The sequence below is a fragment of the Plectropomus leopardus genome, chromosome 10 (genome assembly GCF_026936395.1).
Source record: "Plectropomus leopardus strain MGB_pleo_1.0 chromosome 10, ASM2693639v1, whole genome shotgun sequence".
Taxonomy (NCBI): Eukaryota; Metazoa; Chordata; class Actinopteri; order Perciformes; family Serranidae; genus Plectropomus; species Plectropomus leopardus.
Window position 1 is genome coordinate 21,581,918 of NC_142185.1, and position 24,937 is coordinate 21,606,854.

The 24,937-nt window shown below is 40.0% G+C and overlaps 1 protein-coding gene across 1 annotated transcript in view; it reads left to right on the forward strand.

The window, feature by feature from the left end:
* LOC121948923 (ATP-binding cassette sub-family C member 4-like) overlaps nucleotides 1-22,134 on the forward strand; it is a 57,912-nt gene extending 35,778 nt beyond the window's left edge. Inside the window, exons 25-31 of the mRNA XM_042494463.2 lie at nucleotides 1,014-1,205; nucleotides 8,030-8,185; nucleotides 12,165-12,254; nucleotides 12,714-12,886; nucleotides 14,780-14,885; nucleotides 18,246-18,380; nucleotides 19,742-22,134. Of these exons, the coding sequence (XP_042350397.2) occupies nucleotides 1,014-1,205; nucleotides 8,030-8,185; nucleotides 12,165-12,254; nucleotides 12,714-12,886; nucleotides 14,780-14,885; nucleotides 18,246-18,380; nucleotides 19,742-19,819 (930 nt within the window). The 3' untranslated portion in view covers nucleotides 19,820-22,134. The remainder of the gene's footprint in view (nucleotides 1-1,013; nucleotides 1,206-8,029; nucleotides 8,186-12,164; nucleotides 12,255-12,713; nucleotides 12,887-14,779; nucleotides 14,886-18,245; nucleotides 18,381-19,741) is intronic.
* Nucleotides 22,135-24,937: the final 2,803 nt, after the last annotated feature.

The window sequence follows — 24,937 nt, forward strand, 5'->3', positions numbered from 1 at the left end:
CACAGAGGATCTGAGGAAAGACTTTTGAATTGCATCGTGGGAAATGTAGGATCCCTGTATTTTGAGACTCATCCCAGAAACCACAAGTCAGCATATCTCTGCTTCAGTTTTCCATTCATATTTCCTTTTTTTAAAAAAGTAATCTCTCTGTGCATTGTTGTGTGCAATATTGCCAGAGTGCTTTAAAACACTTTTTCACTGGGTAAATATAATTCTTTTAAATTGTTAAATTAGAAATACTAGGATGTGTTATCACCTCTTGTCAGTTTACTGACACTGAAGTTTTGCTCTATTGATTAGACCTTTTTCACAGCTGACATAAACAATATATATGTGTGTGTATATATATATACATAATAAAAAGTAAAAATTCATTCATTCTTGAAATTGACAGTCTCTCTTTTCTGGAGAAAACTGACATTACTGCCTTTTTGGCTGGACTTAAACTCCACTTTGCCTAAAAAAATAAGATGAAATGTGATGTTGCTTATCATTAAAATGTCTTGCAGCTGGATCAGTTACATTATTCGGCATTATGGAGCTCCCTAAGCTCAGAGGTTCATTAATACACTCTTTAAGGAAACAGGGTGTCTCACCTATGTCTGTCTGACATAGAATTTTTTCCAAATTCAACTTTATTGTCCTCTAAAGGAAATTTGTTTTGCAGCCAGGTAAAACAAAACACATAATAAAACAATCACACAGAGAGAGCCATAAAGACCAGTGACATACATTTGTGCTAAAATACATTAAAGGACACTGACATGGATACTGTATCATACAACCAAATTTGTTTTATTAGTGACAAAGTCATGATGTTTTGGGGAGTTTAAAGACATAAGGTCTCTTGTTTAATATTTACTAATGCAGGCTTCATATTTAAAGTTCCCTTGAAGAGCTTTAGTTGTGACTTTACTGTTTGGGACTTAAGAAAGCTGGTGTGCTTTAACAACTCTGTCTCTTGTATTTCTATCTCTATTAACAGTTGTTTGTACTTATATTATTTTTCGTAGATGACATCAGTGGAGAGAGTGGTTGAGTATGCAGAGCTGGAGAGTGAAGCACCCTGGGAGACGGACAAACAGCCTCCGCATGATTGGCCCAACGCCGGCTCCATCACCTTTGACAGAGTCAACTTCTCTTACAGCGCCAGCGAGCGTTTGGTCCTGAAGAACCTGACTGTCGTCTTCACATCCAGAGAAAAGGTGCTTGTCTTTATTCCCACCTGTGCATGCTCGCTGGTGTGCACCGGCCGTGACATAGCTTGATATGCAGCTAGTGTAGGAGGCGCGATGTGATTCTTTTTTATGTGGCATTATTTCCAAATCAATTATTAAAGGGACACCATATTGTGCTGCTGAATCTTCAGGACTATACCATTTGTGATTCATGGAATACATATCATGTAATTAAGACTGTTCAAGTGGATCCATTTGTTCCCCATTTGCATTTTGAGCTACCTGACGGTGACAACTGTTTATTCACTATAAGAGAGAGGAGAGGCCGAGGGAGAGGGGCGAGGGCGGAGAGAGAGAGGGAAGCAGAAGGAGATGGTTGAGGATGATTGAAATTGTGTTTAATGCAGGGGGTGTATTTTGCATGGCTATGGTTGGCCAGGGCGGCTGATTTCACAATGGATGGGTTGATAAGTGCAGAGGCCCTGGCTCTGACAGCCCATGGGAGGGATCTCTGCCACATGCCATGGGGGTGAAAGGCTTTGTGCATCATGACAGTTCCCCTGACACCCTTTCACAAGGAAACCTACCACCTACAGTACAAGATCCATTCACTCTGGCCCTCAGCTACTGTACATAATCATATAAAAACACACACCACACTGCAACGCCATAGTTGACCTCCCTTTGTTTGGAGAGAAATAGCTCAGGAAGGACTTTTTACACATCTCCAAGACTTAGAAAACCAAGATCAAGGATGCACAGCTTTTTACATTTCATTATGCTGTAGATAACTGTAACGGCACACTAAGGTTTCTAAAGTGTTTCAAGTATAGTTGAAAGGTAGCTGATAACAGTAGATATCATAGTTTAATAAATGAAGGTCTAGGAAAGTGACCCTGATCTAAGCTCAACACGGTTTGAAAGGTATTATTGATAACTGATCATTTGTTCAAATAGCTTAAACTGACCTGTTTACAGTCACTACCATCATCAGGAAGTAGTGTGGTGTGCTTATAGTGCAGCTTGATGTGGATGGAGAGGTATAAAAAGCCTTTGGGATTACATCTTCCCCCTTGTTTGTTGTTTACGAAATTCACACGTCAATTTGGAAGAAGCCTACAAAGAACCTACATTATTATTTAGGGATAAGACTTTTTGAGCTGTGTTTATTGCGCCTTAAACCTGTGCTTTGAAAATTGTGGCATTATAAAAAATCTAGACATTTTTAATAGACATTTTTGACCGCTGACATTTTGCCTTTTAAAAGCATGAAAAGCACAGTTAGAATTCATAGCATAAATGAGGCTGCATACCATTTAGGTGAGTCAGTTCCATGACTGATATTATGTGCGTGAACTTAGGACTTAGCTCACTGTGACACCAAATGGAATGGAGCAACCATTCATGTTTTTATTTTCTCGCCTTTTCTGCTTTGAAAAGTCAAGATGTCTGCTGTGAAAAACTGCCCATAGTTATTATGATTATGGATGAGTTTTTATTAGGAAAGCAATCATTACTGTTGAAGAACACAGTAGCATTGTGGAAAAGTGTCATTAAGGTAAAGTCTCTATTTATCTGGTAAAAAATATTTTGCAGTTTTGGAGACATCGCACAGTATATATGAATGGATGTTTTGCAGATATGCTAAAAATACACAAATTTAACAAGTTGCATATCGGAGCAAACAGGATAAGCAGAAGGACCTTTGACTTTCTAAAGTCAAGAAAAATAATGTTAAGTGTTGTAATCGGTCCGTTTAGTGGTTCTATGTGTGACATTCAGAGAATTAATAGCAGCAGACCAGCAAACCAATATTTTCCACGTAAGGATATAGTGGAGTGATGGTGTCCTGAGCAGAGACTGAAGTCATGTTACCTCTGTTCTTGTTGTAATCTTAGCTTCTTGGTGGTTTGTTGTGATAAGCCGCTCTGGCCGTGTATGGATGTGTGTATACTGCCACTTTGCAGTGCACTCATATGAGGGCAGTCAGGGAGAACCGGAAGAGGTCATGTTAAAATAACTCAAGGTAAAAATAGTCAAATGTTTTGGAAAAGCCTTGGAGTTTTGTTGTGTGTAATGAAACTGCAAAAGTATTTTTCTGTGGATAACCTTCCACATACAATAACAAATGTGTTTTACTGTAGCTGTCAAAGTTTTTTTTTTCCAACACAAATTTCAGCCAGCAGAAATTATGTTTGAATAGTTTAAATTTGATATTTTCAAAAAAGTGCAGCAAATTCTTTTTTAAATTATTGGTCCTTGAAAAGTCATGGAAAATTGAATAGTTTCAAGCGTTTAAAGAAGTGTGGCAAGATTTTTTATGTCATTGGTCCTTTAAAAGTTATGGAAAAGTTTTGAAATGTTGTCTATGTCTAGGCTTAACTATTTATTTAAGGTTCTGTAATGTCTGTTGGCTGAGCCACCTGTTCTTGTGTATCTTTACGCTAAAATAGAATATGTGTAAAGCATTAGTCAGATCCAAATAGAGCCTTTAAAGACGATGGGGGTTGTTCCTACGAAATAAGTGAAGAAGTGATCCGCATCTTTTGAGCTAAGCTTAGTTGCTAACTACTGTTAGCATTCAATATATGCTAAAGTCAGAAACAAAAAATCAGAATCAGAAATACTTAACTGATCTCAGGGGGGAAATTGTTTTTCGTCATAGTCGCTCCGATGACAAGCATGGAGAATTATAGAAATTAGAAATAAGCACAAAGTATGTTAAATATATAAAATATAAAAAAATATATAAATAAAATATAAAATGGACGTACAGTAATAATAAAATAATAAGCAGTAGTATGTCATTTAAAAAAACAGATAAGTATCTATAATGTGCTGAGTATGTAAAGTGTGTGAAAAATAAAAAAAAGAATAAAAAATAGAAATACAGTAATAATAAACAATAAGCACTAGTATGTGAAAAATTATAAGTATGTATAATGTGCTGAGTGTGTACAAATATTGAACTGTGCCTTATGCTGCAATGCAATATATAAAACGAGTATGTAAAGATATAAAACACATGTGATGCTACAATGTGCAACAGATATATACATGAGTAAGAATATGAATATATACAATATGTGTAACAAGTATACTCTTTGACAGCAGTTGCTTTTTTCTAGCAATCCCCTCTATCCATCTGCAAACATCTTACCAGCACTCTCAGAATCCTTTTGTTGAGATCGGACCATTTGGGCTGTCAGTGTAATCTGGTATATGGCTGGGAAAGGATCGTACTCCCACTGCCTGCCCTCTGCAGGTTAGCAGTGGCTACCAACTTAGTTTCTTTCAAACAGTGTCTTTTCCAGCAGCCAGAGCTGGAGTTGTGGCTGTGGCCGGGGGCATGTGGCTCTTCCTGGTGTCCGTCTGTGTGGCATGAGAGTGCCCTATGTGTTGAAATTCTCGGTGTGATATACAAGGCACATTTCTCCAGCCTTGGGCATCACGCTCTGGAGAGCAGAGTGGTTAGTTGCGGATGAGAATATTTCTTTGTGCAGCACTTTTCAAAACAAAGATACAAAGAGTCTTGCAGTCAGAAAAAAGCACATAACAGACTGAATACATGTGATGGTGAACCTGCCTGTTGAGTGGGACACAGTGAGGTGACCTCTGCTATGAAATGATGACCCAGTGTGTGTATATCTTATTCAACAGCTCCCATGTTTGAGTCAGTGATTCCAACTATGCTTTCTTCTACTTCCTCATTGAAAACATTCAAGGTGTGAAAATTTTTGTTCATCTTTGTTCATTAAAAACATCTGAACCTCTTCTACCACCTGAGTAAAATGCCTCTGCCTTGACACTAGAGGTTTGTGTGTCTGGTATATTTTGGCATTGTGTGAAGCCTTTAAAATGCAAACATCCACAGTACTCCATTGCTGTTATGCAAGGAGGGTGCTTATTCTGTCAGCAGTTCAATCAGGTCTGTGCACTCTTTGCTGCAGCTTCTGCAGAAGAGAGGTCTGTCATATTCTGTCACAGTAAATGTGACGGCGACATCCTCTTGACATGAGGTCACACAAAAGGTTTGGGGAAAGATTTTTTTCTTTCCTGAAGTGTTTCCAACAAGGACCAGGTAAAGGCATCCAGTGGTGTGTTCCTGCGCCCCTCATGTGATAATCGCCTCTGTTTCTTGAGGCCCTTTCAGTGGGACTGTCACAGTCCGCTGCACAGCTCTCTCTGTTTGTTGTAAATTTAGATAGCATTACTTTTTGCCTTTACCTTGGCTCAGAGAAAAAGTTATTGTGTCCTTTCAGTACACCCAAGTGTTGTGCTTTAAACAAACACCTTCCTGTACGTCTAACAATGTTTAGAGTTCATTGAGATCCTGGATCATAGAAATTGATCCTTCCTACCCCTCATCTAAATGGGTAAATGGGGAGAAAAAATGTTGGTCAATCTCTGGCTAAACAAAAAAGGTCACCAAATGGCTATGTATGTAGCAAGCTATGTGTTGGCAGGCAGCAGCGTGTGGAATAAGAAATGGTTTGCCTTGTCAACAATTACATTTGTTTTTTGGTTGCATTAGGGTGTGGGCGTGGGTGGGCATTGAAATTTGATCTAGACAGGTCACATCCTGAGTGTCCTCTGTAGGTCTGTCTTTAACACAGTGGTGCACATGCATGGCATGATTTTGATATGTAAGGGTCTTACAGAGGAGGCAGTGATGTAGTGTTATCGAAAAATTATCAATACATGCTAATTTCCTAATATTTGAATGTTTTTCAGTACTCATTTTCCATAGTAATGATGCATCAGTACCAGCTGTGCATTCGTTCATTCATTAATGAAAATCTAATTTTTTTATCCTCTCAATATTAATTTGAGAGCACCTCACCACTTTTCCACTTGACACAGAGGGTTAACGTTTCATCCAGCATCCAGGTGGAAATTTTAATTTGTCCAAAACTTTGATTTATGACTAAATACCTGCCAAACTAATGACATTCCCTTCAACCTCACCTTGACTTTGTGTTTAGCACTTATTAACAGATATTAGCATGCTAACATGATAAAAAAAAATAGACATGGTAAACATTAAAGCCTCTAAAAATCAGCCTGTTAACTTGCCATTGTGAAGATGATGGCATGCTCACATTAGCATTCAGTGCAAAGCACCACTGTACCTATAAACAGCCTCACAGAGAAGCTAGCATGGCTATAGATTCATAGCACGTTTTCATGCTGAAATCCACCGTGAATTAAAACAATGCAGAAAGTTGGTACATACAGGTGTGGGCATATTACTTCAGATTCTGGTGAGACATAAAATGCAATCCGTGAAGTAATATATTTGAGTTTGAGTAACATATCTGTGAATTAAAAGATTTCCAGATGCAAAAAAAAGTACAGTAGTTTATTCACAGAATTGGCATCAGATTAATTCACAAATCCAAGTTAGTCTGGAACCTATCCGTTAATTTTCAGTTTCCAAGGGGCATTATTAACAGTCGGAGATCAAAGTCCCTCCAGACACAACTGTATAGACCTACAATTAATCAGAGCCACGCAACATGCGACATAGCACTCTTTTTACATCCATGACGTAAACAGACCAAAACGTGCAGAGATTAGCTGTGATGTTGCATCTGTGAACGAGTTTTGCCGTTTTTGCCAACAGACTTTGACAACTGTACCTCAACAAAAGGTTCCACATGAACTACAGCCAACTTTGTTGTTTTTGAAAATACCTTCCCCAGCCTTCATTTATAAGAAGCTATGTTTATGTTAAACTAGGTTTATGTTAGGTGTGGACGGGCGAAGGCTCTGCAAGTTTTCAGGCAGTGTATCAGACACACCCCTTTTTCAATGTATAGTTGTAATTGGGCTGTCAATTGGGAATTTATTTAAACAGAAGGGAGAACAGCTAGATCATCCAGATTTGTCTGGTTTCTAGGTTAACAATTTAGTCTTTCGTCACAACAATTTTGAGGTGTGTGAAGATAAGGTGTTCAGTACAAAGTAATCCACAGATAATGTGCTCTTGCAGATTTGTATTCGGACCAACACACCATCTTGCTGAATGATGTCACATTGGTTGAACTACACTTGAACCAAGTTCAGGGATAATTCAACTAAAATAATGAGCGCACTGCATTTTTCCATGCAGGGTTACTGTCAGTCTAAACATAGCGTTTATAATCTCACATCCAGATTGGATGATGTGTACAGTACATGAAAAACACAAAAAGGAAGAGATGGGTGGTTAAGCCTGTAAAGCTTATAGAGCGTTGCTACATAGCTTCACCTGTTAGCATAGAACTGGAGTTATAATGAGTAACTACACATTTCCAACCTACAGACTTTGGCATATGCAATGCATGAAACAGTTGGATGATGAAATAAGCACTTTTATGAAATATAGCACACTTTAAAATAGCTGCCTTGAATCTTAAACATGCAAAAAGGTCCAACACAGAATGAGTTGATGGCATAAATGTGGGTTCACACGGTGCCATGTGAATAAGCTTATATAAAGATACAACTAAGATCAACAGAGGCTTAAAACGTTCTTTAAAAATCCGGCCTTTTCTCTACTATCTGCTGTCAAAAAAAGAGATTTGTTTTGCCTGCTTGTTGTAGAAAATGTTTTACCTCTGTGTCTTTATCTCTTCAGGAGTGATTCCATTGTACTTCCTCACATGACATGTTCCCTCTGTGACATGACACAATAAGCACAAGTATGATTAATAGCCTGAAGGAGCATGAAAATATTGTCTTTCTTTTTGGTTAATGTGTGTGTCTGTGTGTGTCTGTGTGTGTGTGTGTGTGTGTGTGTGTGTCTGTGTGTGTCTGTGTGTGCGTTTTTAACAGATATAAAAATAGTTCTCATGTCTCCACTTCAGGTTGGCATCGTTGGACGCACTGGTGCTGGTAAAAGCTCTCTGATGTCTGCCTTGTTCCGGCTGGCAGAACCTGAAGGACGAATAATGATCGATGGTTTTCTGACTTCAGAGATCGGCCTGCACACCCTGCGCCAGAAAATGTCCATCATCCCACAGGTGCCCTTTTTATATTGCCCTCAGTCTCAGCTATTGCCTTGACTCGAAACTGCATACAGTAACTAATTGATAAATCTGGATGGATTATTTATATTTAAAAAAAAATTATATATATATAAAATATTTAATCATCATATATAGATTTTTGAGATGTATCATCAATAAAAGCACATAAAACATCCAACCCTTTGAAACTTGAGCAAATTGGTTATTGATTATTAATTTCATTCAAAAACATGGAGAGAAGGCAGTGAGCAACTTAACAAGACACAGCCCAAAAATAAGACAGACATTAGCTAAAAAAGTAGAATGAAATTACCTGGAAATAAGCCAAAACAGTAAAAAACAGTAAAAAAAAAAACATAAACAAATGAGAAAATGACTGGAAAAAAAATCTGAAAATTGAATAAAATCCCAGATTTTTCCTATATAACATAATTTCAGTATATATAGTTATAATAATTAGAAATATAGTTGTCTAATAAATTCTAATAAAAAAAATAATTTTCATGTCATTTTCTTTTCACCTTTTACTAATTTCTTGCATTTTGTGGGACTAAGTTGCTCATTAAATAGCTTAAATAGCTTGTGAAAAGCGTCTGAATGCAGCACAAGAAAACTGATGTTGATTCAGGATTCAGTAATAAAACAATACCAAATATGGCAAAAATAAATGAACAGCAGTGACAATAAAAAAAGGACAAAAAGCAAACAAACCCCTCCCAATACAAATCAATTATAAATTATAGAAAGTGTGTCAGTGATAGCATTAAGTACTGAAGTTATGAAACTTAATTAGACAAAACTACAGTGGTGTTATCATGTGCAACTGATCCTATAATATGTTACAATTTGCTGACAGCAGTCCTTTTAGCATTATATTATGTTTCGCTTTAATGTCTTTGTCCTTTTGTAAAACTGCTGGACTTTTGCTTTGCCTTTTTGAATCCTCATGATTAAGAAATATCAGAAATGTCAAATGAACACTGCTGACACCTTCATGCTTTGCCCCCCCCCCTTATTTTTTTTTTTAAATACGCCTGGCTTTTTAAAAGCTAAAACAAGTGAGGAAATTTACAGTCGTCTCTTAGGGGATTTCTGAAAGTGAGACAAACGGATGCCTTGAGACAGTTTAACTTTATTTCCGCTTGTTGAAACTGATACGGCATTAAGAAAATGCCAGCCTGCGGGTGAGTGTCAGCAGAGTGGAGGGAGGGGAGAAGACTCCCACGGCCTGTGCTGTGAAGAGAGCAGTTCCCCATCCCTGACAGAGGATTAGCCCTCTACCCCCCAAACATGGGAAAGCTGCTTAGAAGAAGTCTCCCCCATCCTCACAGTCAGAGTCCCCTTGTACACCGTCACTTAGCCCAAACATTTCTAGGGTGCAGCCAAGATGCCCAAAAACAGTTTCATTAATGCTTTTCTGTGGATTTGATAGGTTCCTGGCATTGCGACTACTTCAGATAAAGTTTTACTTCCCAGTCCAAACTAGTTTGAGATGGATGTGATGTGTTTGATGTGATTTTGTTTACTCTCTGCCTCTCCTAGAGGGAGAGACTTGCACAAAGTGGCAGGTTACGAGTCAGAACTTTAACTGCACGCCTATCTGTATCACATGCTGGATGGCATTTTCATGATCTGAAGTCTTAGCGGTGGAGTTTCTCTGTATCACGCTCTTAGTTTTACAAAGTTATATAGAGAGAAGCCTTACACAAATCCATCTGAAAGCCTTTTTATTCTCCCGCTAGACGTCAGAGATAAAGTGATATTCAGTCAGCCTTTCACATGGAAAGAAATCTTGATATAAATTGCTCGTTGCCTTACCTTTTCATGTGGAATTTCGAGAGTGTGATATGTATACTATACATTGCTGGTGAGGAGTTTCATTATTTGCCACCCACAGATTTGATTATGATAAGCTTTTATTAGCATATGGCATTAAAAAAGGATCCATTTCAGTTTCTATTGAATTCTCAGGAATGACTTAGTAAAAAATGAATTCTGTGGCAAACAGAGGGCTTAGAATTGGTGGAGCACATAATCGGTCTATGGAAAGCTGTGCTTGAAAAGCAGTTTTTCCGACCTAACATTGAATCCTCAATTAAAGTGTGTCACAAAACTAGTTTGAATTGGGACTTCAGCTGGCTTAATGACAAGGCGGTATTTTGGTGACAGAAGGAAAAGCTCATTGGAAGTAAAGAGGTGGAACATTTTCTAAGGCACAGGTAGCAGGGATGAAGTCCTGAAAGCTGTATCTTTTTTTCTGGATGAAAATTGAGCAGTTAGTCCTGGGTCTTCTGACCTACATGGAGGTTTGTCAGGACATGATTTTGTTTTTGAAGTGTGTTTTGTGCGTGTGTGTGTGTGTTTGTGCGTGTGTGTCCACATTCAGACATTTGTGTGCTTACATATCTGACTGCATGCTGGATTTTTCTCTGTTACCATGGACTGTGTAAAATAATGGACATAGCTAGGGTAGGTAAGGTAGGTTTTTTTGGGGGGAGTTTTTCCTTCATCGATGTGAGGGTGTAAGGACAGAGGGATGTGAATATTAAAATTCAACCCCTGTACAGTTGTCATGGATGTTGAAATTAGCTATAAAGACCAAAACTGTTTTTTCTTCCAGTCAGTAAACATGTTTATTTCTGCTGTGAAGTTGGGTGTTTTAACATGGGGGTTTATGGGGATTGACTTTGTTTTGGAGCCATCCTCAAATGACCATTAGGAACTGCAAAGGGGAACCGCAGGTTTCTGTACTTCCGTATTGGCATTTTTCAGCCCTTTAGGTTGCTGCTCGCTCTGGCTGTGAAGCTGACCTGTACGAGAGCAGCGATGAAGGCGTGGATAAGGGAGTCACACTAGAAGTAGTGTAATCTTAACGCTGGACGCTCAGCCTTTTAAAGCCATTGTGTACTTTACTCTTGCTCCTGGTCTTGCCAGGTGAACAATTACTATCTCGATTTGAGGTTAGATTGGTATCTTGAGTAAACCAGTGTTATCACATTGCCTTGACTGTGAGGAGGATACAGTTGAAGTCTATTGGTTTCTGTTATTGGCTCTGCGTCACTTCTATTGCTGTGACACATTAAAGCTTTTTTTTTTCAAATGGTCATTATGACATTTAAGTGTCATAAATGCAGTGTTATGTTTCATTGAAAAGCGCAGCTGTATTTGTTCGCTGATAATAAAAAAGAAGCTTATCTACAGCAGCTCTGTACTATAAGACGGTCTCTGTATGAACGCCTGGGAGAGTCCCAGAAAGTAAATCACTGCGACATTGGAGCAGGATTTATGAATAAATATCTGACCTGCCACAAGAAGATGCCGCCTTGCTCCTGTTTATCAGGTTTGCCACAAACAAGAGTGGCGTGTTGGAACAGTGCCTGTGGACTCGCGGGCTCGTTCCTCTGCACCGTAATAAAGAGCTTTATTTACTCTCTTAAAGACAGCTGTGTGACTGAACCTCGATACAGGTGTGTGGCTCACCGGAAATACATATCTTGGACATCCGAGCTGTCTGAGATCTGAGGCTGTCCTTTCATGAGGGTAGTCAAGTGATGCGATAATCCCTCACGACAGATGCTGGGGCATTTGACAGAGTAAAGCTGTTAATTTTGGCATTTGACAGAGTAAAGCTGTTAATTTTGGCGGACGTTTTGAGATTATCATATCTAATACAGTGACGAGATGGCACTTTTTCGGCCACGTTACATATTGAGACAAGGTTGCGCATTGATTCTCCAGCAACACCAGCACACAGGCTCTGGTTTTCCAAGTAAAAAGATCAACTTATTGAAGCCTAGTTGGCCAGAGCGCTGAATGGAGCTCCTGAGTGGAGCAAGCCCTTTGTGAACATCTTCCCCTCAAACATTGCCTACCGGCGCTCTATAAAGCTTGTCTTAACCCTTTCATACATCTTCCCCCTTGTCATTGTCTTAACTGGCCACGGCCTTCTCTTTCTATATCCATCTATCCACAGGACCCAGTTCTCTTCACGGGCACCATGAGGAAGAATCTGGACCCTTTCAGGCAGCACACAGATGAGGACCTGTGGAATGCACTCCAAGAGGTACTCCAGCGTGGCTCTGAATGATTCCCCCTCGCCGGCCCAGGGGGGGATCCCTCTGTCCCCCTGTACAATGCTGCCATTCAGCCTCCCTGCTCGCCACAAGTCATGGGGGGAAATCCCATTAGGGCCATGGGGCCCAGCTCAATGTGCGGCTTGTAACTGGGAACCATTGAAAGTGCTGGGGGAGATGTGTTTGGGCAGTCAGGCCAACCAGGATGAAGGCTCCCCCCACAGTGAAGGGCTTCAGCTCCTGGTCCTGCCTCTGAATGGGTTTGGTGGCCTGGATTAAAGCTAGAGGCTGGCCACAAGAGAGCACTGGCCAAGGTCATCAGTGGACCTGGCCCTGCATTGTGCCAGGCGGTTAATGGGTGTGTTTGGATAGCTCTTTAAAGACATCCCCACAGGAAGCCTTTATGAAGGGGTAATGAAGGGTTGGGGCTCTGCTCTCCCTCTCTGCAGGTGCAGATGAAGGTCGTGGTGGAGGACCTGCCCAATAAGCTGGAGACGGTGCTGACAGAGTCCGGCTCAAACTTCAGCGTGGGCCAGAGGCAGCTGGTGTGCCTGGCCAGGGCCATCCTCCGGAAAAACCGCATCCTCATCATTGATGAGGCCACAGCCAATGTGGACCCAAGGTCAGAGGACACTTGAGTCTAAAAATGAAGCATTTCACATCAGTGCTTGAACAGTCCTCCACATGTTGCTTGTTTATTGTAAGCTAGTGATGCTCCAGGTGTGTATTTTTAGCTAGGTTAAATAAAACACCAGCACAACTAATGTTATACAAAGTTATTCATAGTTTTGGGAAAATTTGCAAATAGATCAATAGCATAAAGGCGAAACCCTCATGAAAATATGCTCAAAAAACACTTACCAACTATAATGCACACTGGTAAGTGGTAAATTGAGTTTGTATCAAAAGGATTTATTTCTTAAATTGTGTGATTGGAGCATTAGAGCAGACCAGTTTCAGTCAGCTGATTATTTTTTTTGGGATGTCCCAATTGAGTTTTTTTCCAAGTCATCCAAGTCAAAATTTAAAGGTATGCTATGCAGGATTGTCACTGTTTGTAAACACGCTTGTCAGTGAAGGTGACAGTAAAACCAACCTCAGATTCAAATGTGTGTGTGCACAAAGGTGGAAATATGCTTATACATTCTTTTCGTCAGAGCTATAAAACTGTGCACACACCTGATTCTGTTTTCTAGATCTTGATTATTGTGGTGCTGGGCGCACAGGCACAAGACTTATTTTCAAACCCATAATTTGCCATAAACGGATGTAGAAATGCCCTAAATTTCTGTTTTCGTATCAGTACTTGTGCCCCTCCACCCCTCATGAGACTTAATGAGAAATAAGATAAAAAAAGAGCAAATTCACCGATTGTGTCGCTGCATCGAGGTTCTCCAACAGTACCAGGACAGCTGTAATTACATGCGGCTGTGTCAAGTTGTGGTGTCTGTACTACTAATTTATCACGTTTCTTCAAACCATTATTACAGTAAAATCTCAATCATTATGATTATTAAAACTTCATAAAAATGACCAATGATTCATTCATAGAGCTCATGTTGAAACTGACTTTACAAATGCTTCACAGGATAAAATTAAACGATCACTAACAGGGAGATAAATGTAAATAAAAATGACGATGAAATTAATCACTTACACATTTTTTTTGATTAAATTTATAAATGTGCCTTTGATATTTTACAGAACGCCATGTAAGCTGCAAAAATAATAGTACAATCAGTGAACTTGGCAAACAGCCTAAAAACAGTGTAATCTCGTCCTTTTCATATCGCCTGCAGCTATCACAGCTAAAACTGTGTATGCTTGGTCTGAAGAATGCGTGAGGTACACACATTCTCACTGTGCTTTCCTCCTTTATAAATAACAGTTTATGGTTGGGAAAAGGTGTATGAATGGTTTTTGTGCGTACACATTGTTTATGTATCTGGCTCCTACTGCTTACAGTCTGAGACCTGGTTGCTACTTTTTTATGAAGCTCCGGCCTCTCCTGAGCACTGTGGGGTACAAGCCAATAAACGTCCAGAACACAGAAAATAAGTAAATACAGTTAAGGTGCAGAGTATGCAAAAAAATATACTACAACACACTGAGAGTCTTATGTGATGATTGAGCGAGATTACTTCTGCTTGAGTCTATACATTGTTTTTTAGGAACATCCTGCATGGTATATCTAACATTTATTCTGTCAGGGTGACTTTAAAAATGCAAAACATGATGGTAAAACAGTATGGAATTTAAGTATCATAAATTTATGAGACATAGGACAAATTATACCTAAAACATAATAATTCCTTATAAAAGTCAGAATAAACTGAACCTCTCTTTGTTCTCATAAGGAGCGCTGCTGTCCTTTATTTTTTCTGCCTTCTACCGCACATTCCTTACTGCTGATGAGCCATTGTTCAGTGTTAAGTAAAAATCCCTGCCCAAGGGTCTTTAGGAAGAGAGTTTTTCTTTTTTTGTGCTGAGGTGTTGTGTTCCCTGCTCCTTTTAGAACCGACAGCCTCATCCAGCAGACCATCCGGGACAAGTTTCAAGAGTGTACAGTGCTCACCATAGCTCACAGGCTCAACACGATCATTGACTGTGACAGAATACTGGTAAGTAAGAATGTGGTAAATTTCAATTGAATCAGTGTTTTAAAGGGACAGATCACCTCAAAATCAAAAACACATATTATTCATTTTACCTGTAATGCTACTTATCAGTTTAGATTGTTTCGGTGTGAGTTGCAGAGTGCTAGAGATATCAGCTGTAGAGATTCCTGCCTTCCTTTAAATATAATGGAACTAGATGGCACTCGGCTTGTGGTGCTCAAAGTGCCAAAAAAATACATTTGATAAACTCCACAGCAATGTCTCTTTCCAGAAATCACGACCTGTGTACTCAAGATAATCCACAGACTTTGTTTTAAGCAGTTTCAGGTCAGAACTATTTTCTTCCTACAGAACTACACCTGCCAACCTTCACTGCGTAGAATGAAGCCTGCATCTAGTCACTGACATGAGGCTCATGCTTGTGACGGCATGAAATGTAAACATAAATGGCGTCCTTCTCAGTTTAGCTGTAACATAAACTAGCTGCTAACTGAGCTAGCAGTAGATGCACGCTTCCTTCTACGTAGCGATATGGTGGCAGGTGTAGGCAGGTGTTGGTAGAAACTAAATACTAAATACTCAACGTCTGTGGATTATCTTGAGAAAACAGGTCATAATTTCTGGGAAGAGACATTGCTGTTATGTTTTTCAAATGATATTTGTGGCACTTTGAGCACCACAAGCAGAGTGCTCTCTACATTTTATTTGAAAGAAGACTGATATCTCTACGGCCAATATCACAAACACTCAGCAACTCGCACAAAAACAATCTAGACTGCTAAATATGTATTTTTGTTTTTGTGGTGAACTGTCCCTTTAAATCTTATTATCAGTTAATAGTGAACAGACAGAAAAATGGGGTTCACCTCCAAATATCCAGCAAGAAGTTTAGTGTAGTTGTTACACCGCCACACAAACTTGTTTTTTCTTATCAGTTATGATAAACGGAGCTCCAGTTAAGTAAAGGATGTGGTAAGAATGTAAAACACCCATCAGATAAATGCACCTCATATTCACTCCTCTGCTGTACATCAGACACACCTGAGATTCAGAGCTTAGAAACACCTCTCCCTTTATTTGCTGCACAATCTTTACAGAGTTTTAATTCACCCACCGTATTTTACAACAGCTGGGCTGATTTCTCCCTCACAGCGTTCCCTCTCATTGAGCCGTGCGCCCGGGCCACTTGATCTTTGGCCCTTTCCTGCTACTGCCTGCAGAGGTGCCAATTAGTGCCATTTGTGGCAGCATTTGTTAAGCGTCTACGGAGGGCAGGGCACGACCTGGTGGTCGCTCGGTCACTGAGAGGGTTGCTGAGAAAAGCCAGATATCACACAGCGGGGACTGTTTCACACCTACACTCGTGTTAAACGCCCCCAGATTGTTGCGCTCTCTGGGAGAACTAAATTTGGGCTCACCTGAGTTGCCTTGTCCAGATCTTAAATGTGCCATATTCAGATGCAAAATGTTTTAGAAAATTATTTTTTAATTTATACTTCATTTGACCAGGTCCCTTTGGCATACAGTATCTCTTGTGTCTTGTCCTGGTCAAGATAAGCTGCAAAATTAAACCGTTTGAGATACAGGTATAAACAAGCACATTGCAGCAAACATATCAAAACACAACAGACATACATACAAACGTGATGATGATGATGATAATAATAACAAACTCTAAATAAAACTCAAGAAGACATACTTATTAGTCCTCGTGAAAACATTCAATTTTTTCAATCTGTTGTTTGTTCATGCTACACACACATGCACAAACAGGACCTATAGACATGAATTAGATGGAGAGATGTTGGAGCGAGGGGGCTGCTCATTGACAGGCACCCCAAACAGTGGGGGGGGGTTAGGGGACTTGCTCAAGGGCGCCAGCAGTGCCCTGGAGGCGAATTGGCACCTGTAGAGCTTCTAGTCCACATTACATACTCGGTCTACACAGGGACGATGCCCCTCCAGTTCACAAGCCAAGTCCCCAGGGACTGAGCTACTGTCACCACAATCAACCATTTATAACAGGAGAAGGATGAAATAAACTAAAATGTCATAAAATGTCACCAAATTAAAAGCATCTCCAGCTAAAGATGGCATTAAAGTAAATATCAAAATATCTTAAAGTCCTTCCTAAAACAAACAGGGAGCAAATGTAAAGATGCTAAAACCGCTGTGATGTGATTGTACTTTTTGGTTCTGGTTAAAAGCCAAGCAGTCCTTGGCAATATGTAGTCGTTTTAAATTTTTTTGGTCAAGATAAGAATAAAGCCTGTTGTTAAAATCAAGGAGCGAAGAGATAACAGCACCCCCAACATTTTCTGCATCTCTAAAATTTAAGACAGATATTTTTCTGCAATGTTTCTAAGGTGATAAAAACATGATTGGACAAACATATTGAGCCAGAGTCTGAGAAGAATCATGGCAAATAATGGCACTTGTTAAAAGCAATAACATTGCTCTGTATAAACTGATTTCAAAATACTTTTTAACACATCAAGGAAGGGTTAAAGTTTAGTTTAGTACGCCTTGCATTTCATTCCAAGCTTGCAGGGCGTGAAAGGAAAAGGCAGATTTACCAAGCACTGTATGAGTGTTTGGTACCATGAGGAGAATTTTTTTCTGATGACCTAATGTTATCGCTGCTGGAGTAATATGTCAGTAAACCTAGTAAAGCTTTTGCAATAAAAATTAACATGGGTTTTTCCTTCTCCTCAAACACAGTGAAGTCCTTGAACCATTCAAACTCCAAACAAACTCCATCTCCTGGTATCCTGTCGATTATGACAGCAGCTGCAGAAGTCTCCCTTTCACACTAAACACTCCCTGAAACTGGGCTTTAGCGATAACAAACTGCTCATTACCGCTGTAAGGGGATCGAGCTTGTTAAAATTTGTCTGTGATATAATTGTAGTCCTTCCCAAACTGCTTGAACTGGCAGTATTCTTTGTGTGGTTTACATGGCATGTGATGACACAGAAATGATGGTGATTTTCTAAAGTGTCCTTAAGGTGTGATTGTTGGATTTGACTGAGGACCACCCCTGAGCTGCTGAAATGCCAGGATAAATACATGGATAAATCCCTGATCTTCAGTCTGTCAGAGTCAGCGTGCTCGACTTTCACGCTGCTAACAGGCTGCGCTCATATTGTCCGTGGCACAAACAGGCCCCCGTGTTTGCTGTTTGCATGAGTCACATAAAATGGATGGTTCCTAATGTGCAGAGAACTGCTGTTTCCCCCATTCATCTTGCACCGTCTGCATGCATCACTCAGCAGGGAAACAGCTGAAATGTCAGTTTTCCCCAAAGTAAAGTATACAGGCGGTGACACACACTCACACCCAGCATTGTGTGTGTGATTGCAGGTGTTGGACGCCGGCAGGATCCGGGAGTATGACGAGCCGTATGTGCTGCTCCAGAACCGGGAAGGGCTCTTTTACCAGATGGTCCAACAGACAGGCAGAGCCGAGGCTGCCTCCCTGCTGCACGCAGCCAAACAGGTAACCACACCCACTTTTGTCCCAGTACGGGGCTGTCGCTAAATAGAGTCCAGCCGTGGCACACTAATCCCAGACTTTCCCTTTAACTCCAGACTTGGTTGCTCACCTTCAAAATGACACAGTTAGGCGAGAGAAGATGTGCATTACCCTGACAATGCAAAGACACTTGATTACCATTTTAATTTAAAGTGCCTACTTGGAGCATTGCAACACCATAACATTAATTTCAAGAGAGAAATTGTCCCCTTTGTAGATTTACATCCTCTGATTTTTATCACAAAAACTGTCAGTATAATCTTTCTTTCCTTCCATAATGTAATTTTGAGATCATTTTAGAGATGATTCTAGAAAAGCAGCTTTCTTTGCGCTGTATCTATTTGGAAATATTGGGTTTAACTTCATCGCGATTTGGGATAAACTTTCTATGGGGATTACTGTAATAGAGAATGTCCATATTTTTTCCCCTGTGAAATTCATTTGTGATGTATTTCCCCTTCAGACACTGAACAGATAAGAGCCGGCTATTCATTGTTCAATTCCATTTTATGTGCATCTGTCTGGGACTACAGATACCATATTGCAACTTCAAACAGGTCTTTGTGAAATAAGAAAAAGTAGGCATCATTTCATTTTCTCTCTGTCCCTCGCACAAATTTATCAGCGGAACTGTATCTTCTCAGCCAGAGGAGTGAAATGAGTAAAATACTGATTTCAAAGACTCAGCACACTGTGGCATTATTTGGTATCGTCTTACCCTGCACACTGGCGGATTGGTAGTGACATTGTTCAAGCCCTTACGTTTTCCTTTCTTTATTGTTGGGTGCTGTCCTTAGATCAGATTACTGCGGCATCCATAACTGTCTAGCACCACTTATTAAATACTGAGATGGTCCACATGTTGTATGTCAAGTTTCTATAGTTGCCCGTCAAGGTTTAAATACATTCAATAATCTGATATCAACCTCTTGCTTCTTTGTTCGCGTTGAAAGAGAATCCCAGACGGTGTATCTCACGCCGGCCAGTTTTCACCTGTTTTACCTCTTTTGCCTCAAACTTTCTGTAATTGAATTGGTCTGTCAGAGCCTCTTTGTGTTAAGAAATCGAGCATTTTGTCGACACTTTCAGCAAACACACAGGCAAAACTTAAATCAAATGAAACAATTTCAGTGATTATCTCCCGATGTTTCCCCCCATGAATTTCACAGAGGCTAAATAAGCCACTTTTGCATGCTTCAGCGGGTGACAAATCCCTTCACCCAGCTCCGACTGGATCTGTCATGAATCACACCTTAACAGATCGTAGCTTAGATTGTGACTGTGTGCTTGTGTTCTGTGACACTGCTTCCCTGATGCACTTCCAGGTTTACATGAACAAAAAGCGAGTGACAGACGTGCGCCGTGCCAAGGACATCCGTGTCATCTTTGAGACGTCTCTTTGACAGTTTGGAGAGTCCCTGTGGCCCTTTGCACTGGCTGTCGCTGACCAAAATCTTTTGCCAGATAGATTCCTTCCTGTGTGTTAAATCTCGTAGCTGGCGGAGTATATTGTGTGCTGCATTTGATTGGCGTTGTGGTGTCGAACAGAAAAGAGGCAAGTGTCTGAGGCAGGGTGTGCCTTTATTGACAGCATATTACTGCATGGCTGTTTATTGATTACACACCTGCTATGTTTATGTATGTGTGTTCTGGCCTCTTGGGTAGCTTCAATCCTGCTTCTGTGCTCAAAGAAGTGCAGATATTGGATGTGTTTATCCTGGTGCAATAAATTATTGGTGGCTTAAATTATTCTATTAAGGCAAACATTGTTTGGTAGGACTGAGATCCTTCTATTTGTATTTGGAAAATGCTTGAACAGACAAGAGGAACCTGAGAGGAGACACCAATGTTTTCAGTAATTATTGTGCCTTAATCAGACTATTGATTCTTTTTTTAATTGCACTGTTTTAATTAAGTAGTCTTCCAGCACTTTGGTGATAGTGGTTTTATGTCCACCTCAGATCTTGTCAGGAACAAACAGTAAAGTTTTAATGTAACCTACCATGTACTGGCAATGGTTATGACTAACAAGTGAAATGTGAGACAGAAGTTATTGCCTCTGAATATTTTTCTCCAGAGTAATATCTCTCAACTCATTTGATAGATGGGCTATTGATGCTTTAAAAACATAGCACTTATTACTTTGGCAATAACATGACATTAAAGTACGGGCAAAGCAAAAATAAATGTGTCATGAGTTTGTCATACCACAGAAGAGTGTGTCACTAACCATGCAGCCAAATGTGGATTATTGAAAAAATAAAAGTATTGAAAATTAGGCTTCAAAATGGTGAAAAATGAGCAGTACAGTATTGTCTGTTCTGAGATGTTGGGGCGTGTCCGTTCAAGGTGCTGACATGAAGAATGAGCCGCTGCATTTGTTAGCACCAAACCCTGTAGCGCACTTCACAGTAGCACATTAGCACAGAGTGCACACTTTCCCTGAGCCACCGCGCAGCGACCATGGCAACGGCAGACTCTCGCAACAGCAGCAATCGTTAGCATGAAGCACGCATCTGGCTTGTGACGACTATTTCGCTTGTGTTTATATGATTGTGGCGTTTAAACAAACAGGGACTGAGCGGCATCTTGGGCGGGAGTTGCAGATTACAAGAGCTAAAACTTCTCCCGGTTAGAATTCATTCAGCTTTCGTTGTTACTTGGTGCCAAATTATCTGCAGAGGTCTCTTCCTCTCCAAAACAAACAGACCAGGTGACTTAAACCGTTAAAACACAAAATATAGTCATTTTATGCCACAAATCAGTGTTCCTCCAATGCTGTTTGGCACATTGCAGACAGGCTGCTAGCCCAGCACCTGCTAATGTGTGCTCATCTTTTTTCTCTGATAACTTACGATCCAGACGTTTAGGAGGTTTTTCACCACGAGCTGAATTATCTGCAGAGGTCTCCTCTCCAAAACAAATGGAATTGGGGATTTAAACCGTAAATAATGCTGAATAAACCAGTATCAAGTTACCAATCAGCGTTTTATTGAAAGTCTCGAAAGTGAAGGGCTGCTAACTACATTGGCTGTCATGAAAAAGCAAATGTCCCCATCTAGAGCCAATGTTGGATTTGTCCGTTTTTGGGCTGCTGTAGAGACGTGGCGGTGAACACGGTGATCTCTGCAGGTGGGAGCCTGCTCCTTATCTTAGATATTAATAGCTCATTGCACGGTAATGAAAACACAGCAATTCTTATTTTCAGTTTGTTATTCAATAAAAAAAATACTCTTTATTCCATGTCTGCCTGTGTATCCCCCTAAATCCTACACTCTGGACCTTAAACAAAGTTGTTTACTGGTGTTTTTATTAGACTGAAGGAGCTAAGAGAGCTACATTGAGCCATGATTTCAGGCACACCCCAAAAATTCCTGGACACAAAAATTCTAAACAGTGTCATGGTCAAACTTCACATTGTAGTACTGTATAGTTATACTTTATAGTTTTACATGTTAGTTTTCCATATTTTTAGGTTTATTTTTTCTGACATGTATAATTTATTTAGAAAGAAATCTGATTTTACTTTACCTGAGTTGAAGTACTATTTCTAGCTATGTATTTATTGTTTGTTTTGTTTATCTTTGCATATGGTTTGTTAAGAAAATATTTCAGGGAGTTTGCACTTCATTTTGCAGTCCTAAACAAGTGATATCGAGAATCACTTTCAAGTTACAGCAAAAACAATTCAAAAGATATATAATAAAACAGTATTGCTTAAGCAGTTTCAGTGCTGTCTTTATTTTGTGTTTAAAACATCTTATCTCATATTACACTGACTCACTTCCTCCCGCTGTTGCTCATCCGATATTCAGGTGTCTGCATGGTGTGTTTGCTTCAGGTCAGCGGTTACAACTGGTCTTGACCAAGATGCTACAAATTGGTGAGTGGTTACGGGAGAACAACCTGGTGATTATCATGTTGAGTCAAGTGATTTTTGAAATTCCGTTTCACGGTGGTAAAGTGGTGTAGCTATTCACTCTTATTATTTTGGCACGCTGGTAGTGCAATATGACAATTAAGTCCCCAATTAAAATGTAATTTTGTCATCACCAGCTCAATTAGAGAGGAGCTGTTTAATTCGCCTTCATACAGAAAAGAGCAAAGCCGGTGATTACACATTCAGCGATGGCTGTCAGTAAACACTTAGCTTGCTATAAAAGGCTGTATTTAACCAGGCCCAGATTTGGGTCGTGAACTGCGGGACATCAGTTCCTTTAAAAGCTGAGTGATTTACACAATTCATTAAAGCCAGTGAATCTTCAGCCAGCGTCATATTAAATGGTTACTTACTCTCAAATAGCCCCTCGGGAGTGGAATTGTTGGCTTGCGAATAGATTAAAGTTTACATTGAAAAGAGAAATTGAATTCAGAGGTAATCAATAGCATAATGGGCCAGTGAGAGGAGCCTGCTGCCTGAAATGAAATTACCATATTTTTAATCTTAATTTTCCACTCTGTTTATCTGACAGTGTGGATGTGCAATCCAAACAGATAATGAGAGAGTGGGATATTGACAGAGAGGTCCTCTGGAGTGCTTGTTTCAGTGATTAAACGCTGTGATCTGTGATTACTTTGTGTCGGGTGTCAGGCTGGCGGCCAGGGCCCGGGGAGACGCCGGCACATAGCAGCTGGAGCATCATGGGTCTCTGAGGTGCTAATGCACCTGACACAGCATTGACAGCATTGGAAACCCTATCAGGGACTGCACCACACGGCAGCTGCCACAATAGGAATACTCACAGCACTATCTACATCAGAGTCAGCATATATCCTCTCTGCTCTCCCCTCGATAACAGCCAACACAAGAATGGCGACAACAAAGTTTGCACAATAAGTATTATTAACCGGATACCTTCCTACGTTGGGCAATAATAGCACCATTTTAAGACATATCTGAATAGGTGTGCAAATAGCAATGCCGTCAACATAGTGCTGATATAGCTTTAATAAATCAATGTGTGAGAAACCTGGCTGTCCACACAATGAAGTTTAATCCCAAAGAAATAAAACACAAAATAAGAGTCAGCACAATGTGGAGGCGGTGAATAAAATGATGCATTTAGTCCACTTTAAGAGAGGAGTGATACGTTGGTGCCGATTTGAGGATGTGATACATGTCCCATTCAGTTAAAGATGTTTTATTGTCAGTTGAGAGAAGAATAATGTATAAAGTATCCACAACAACGGAAAGTGGTGTAAATTGTTTAAGGTTGTTTTGTTGCGGGCCAATAAATAAGAAGTCTCAAGGCCATTTTGGGTTGAGGAGACAATGTTTTTCACAAACTTTCTGTTGTGCCAGCATTTTCTTTTGTGACGGATACTGCTGTTTGACAAATGGAAACAAATTGCACGGTGCAGGCGCCTGAATGGCAGGGAGTTGGGGAGTGTCAAACTCGGCGCTGAAAGACGATGAAGCGAGAGCCTCAGGTTTTTGTGGGCGACTCAGACCTGACTGATCCCAGCATAAAGTACTTGTTGAAGAGAAGGAGAAAAGGAGAACAGGATTTCGACAGGCTGCAGTGAAATTAGGAGAATTGACTATGGCGGCTTTGTTCCTGGCTGGTGACATGGGGTGGGGGGAGATGGGGAGACTGGAGCGATTCCCCAGAGACTCTGCGCTCAGCCTTTCTAAAGTGACTACAAACTGAATATCTGACAAGTTCCCAAGGCCTGACATGACTCTGTGTGGAGCGAAGAAAAACAAACAACAAATGGCACGTTTTTTAAGATACATGTAGTGACACTGGCTGCAGTGTGTTAGAAAATGGCTTTTTATCTTGTTAAAAATAGGTTCTCAATTCGGAATATGTTGATGCTGGATTTTCTAGATTGTTGCAACAACCTTGTTAGACCTAGTTTCTCCAAGTTTTTGAAAAGTAGAATCTACCAAATATATGAGGGCTTATAACTAACTTCTGTTTGATCTTGCATCACCAAAAAATCCAACTGCAAGGAGTTCTTCCCATCATGCACATGTGAGGTTTAATAAGCCGCACTGCATCATGGTGCCTCAGCAGTTTAGTGACCACCCGCGACTGGCAGACTAATACTGCTACAAACAGTAATTATAGGTCACTCGTGTAATGGATGATTGTGCTCCGTAAACTCTCCAGGCTGTAGTTTGTTTCAGACTCTGTAGGGTGTGATATATTTAACATCCAGTGGAAAATTTCACATACATTTCACAAGTTTTTATACACGTTTACACAACAATGAAAGTCTATTGACATTTTGAAATTATAAAGACAGGTTTTCCCCCACTTAAAAAGTCTTAAAATGTATTTAATTATTTAATCTAAAAATTAGGGCTTAACTGGTATGAAAATGTCCCAAAATCAGTCTTTTAAAAGTCTTTAAAATGCAAAGAAATGAGAAATGAATGATTTTTTGAAATGATTTTAATTAATCTTTTTTTTTGACATTGCACAGTAAAATATCAAACTAACTGGTAATATCTGTTATTTTAGAAATAATTTGTTGAATGCCTCATGCATTGACATCATCAGGTCAGGACAGCG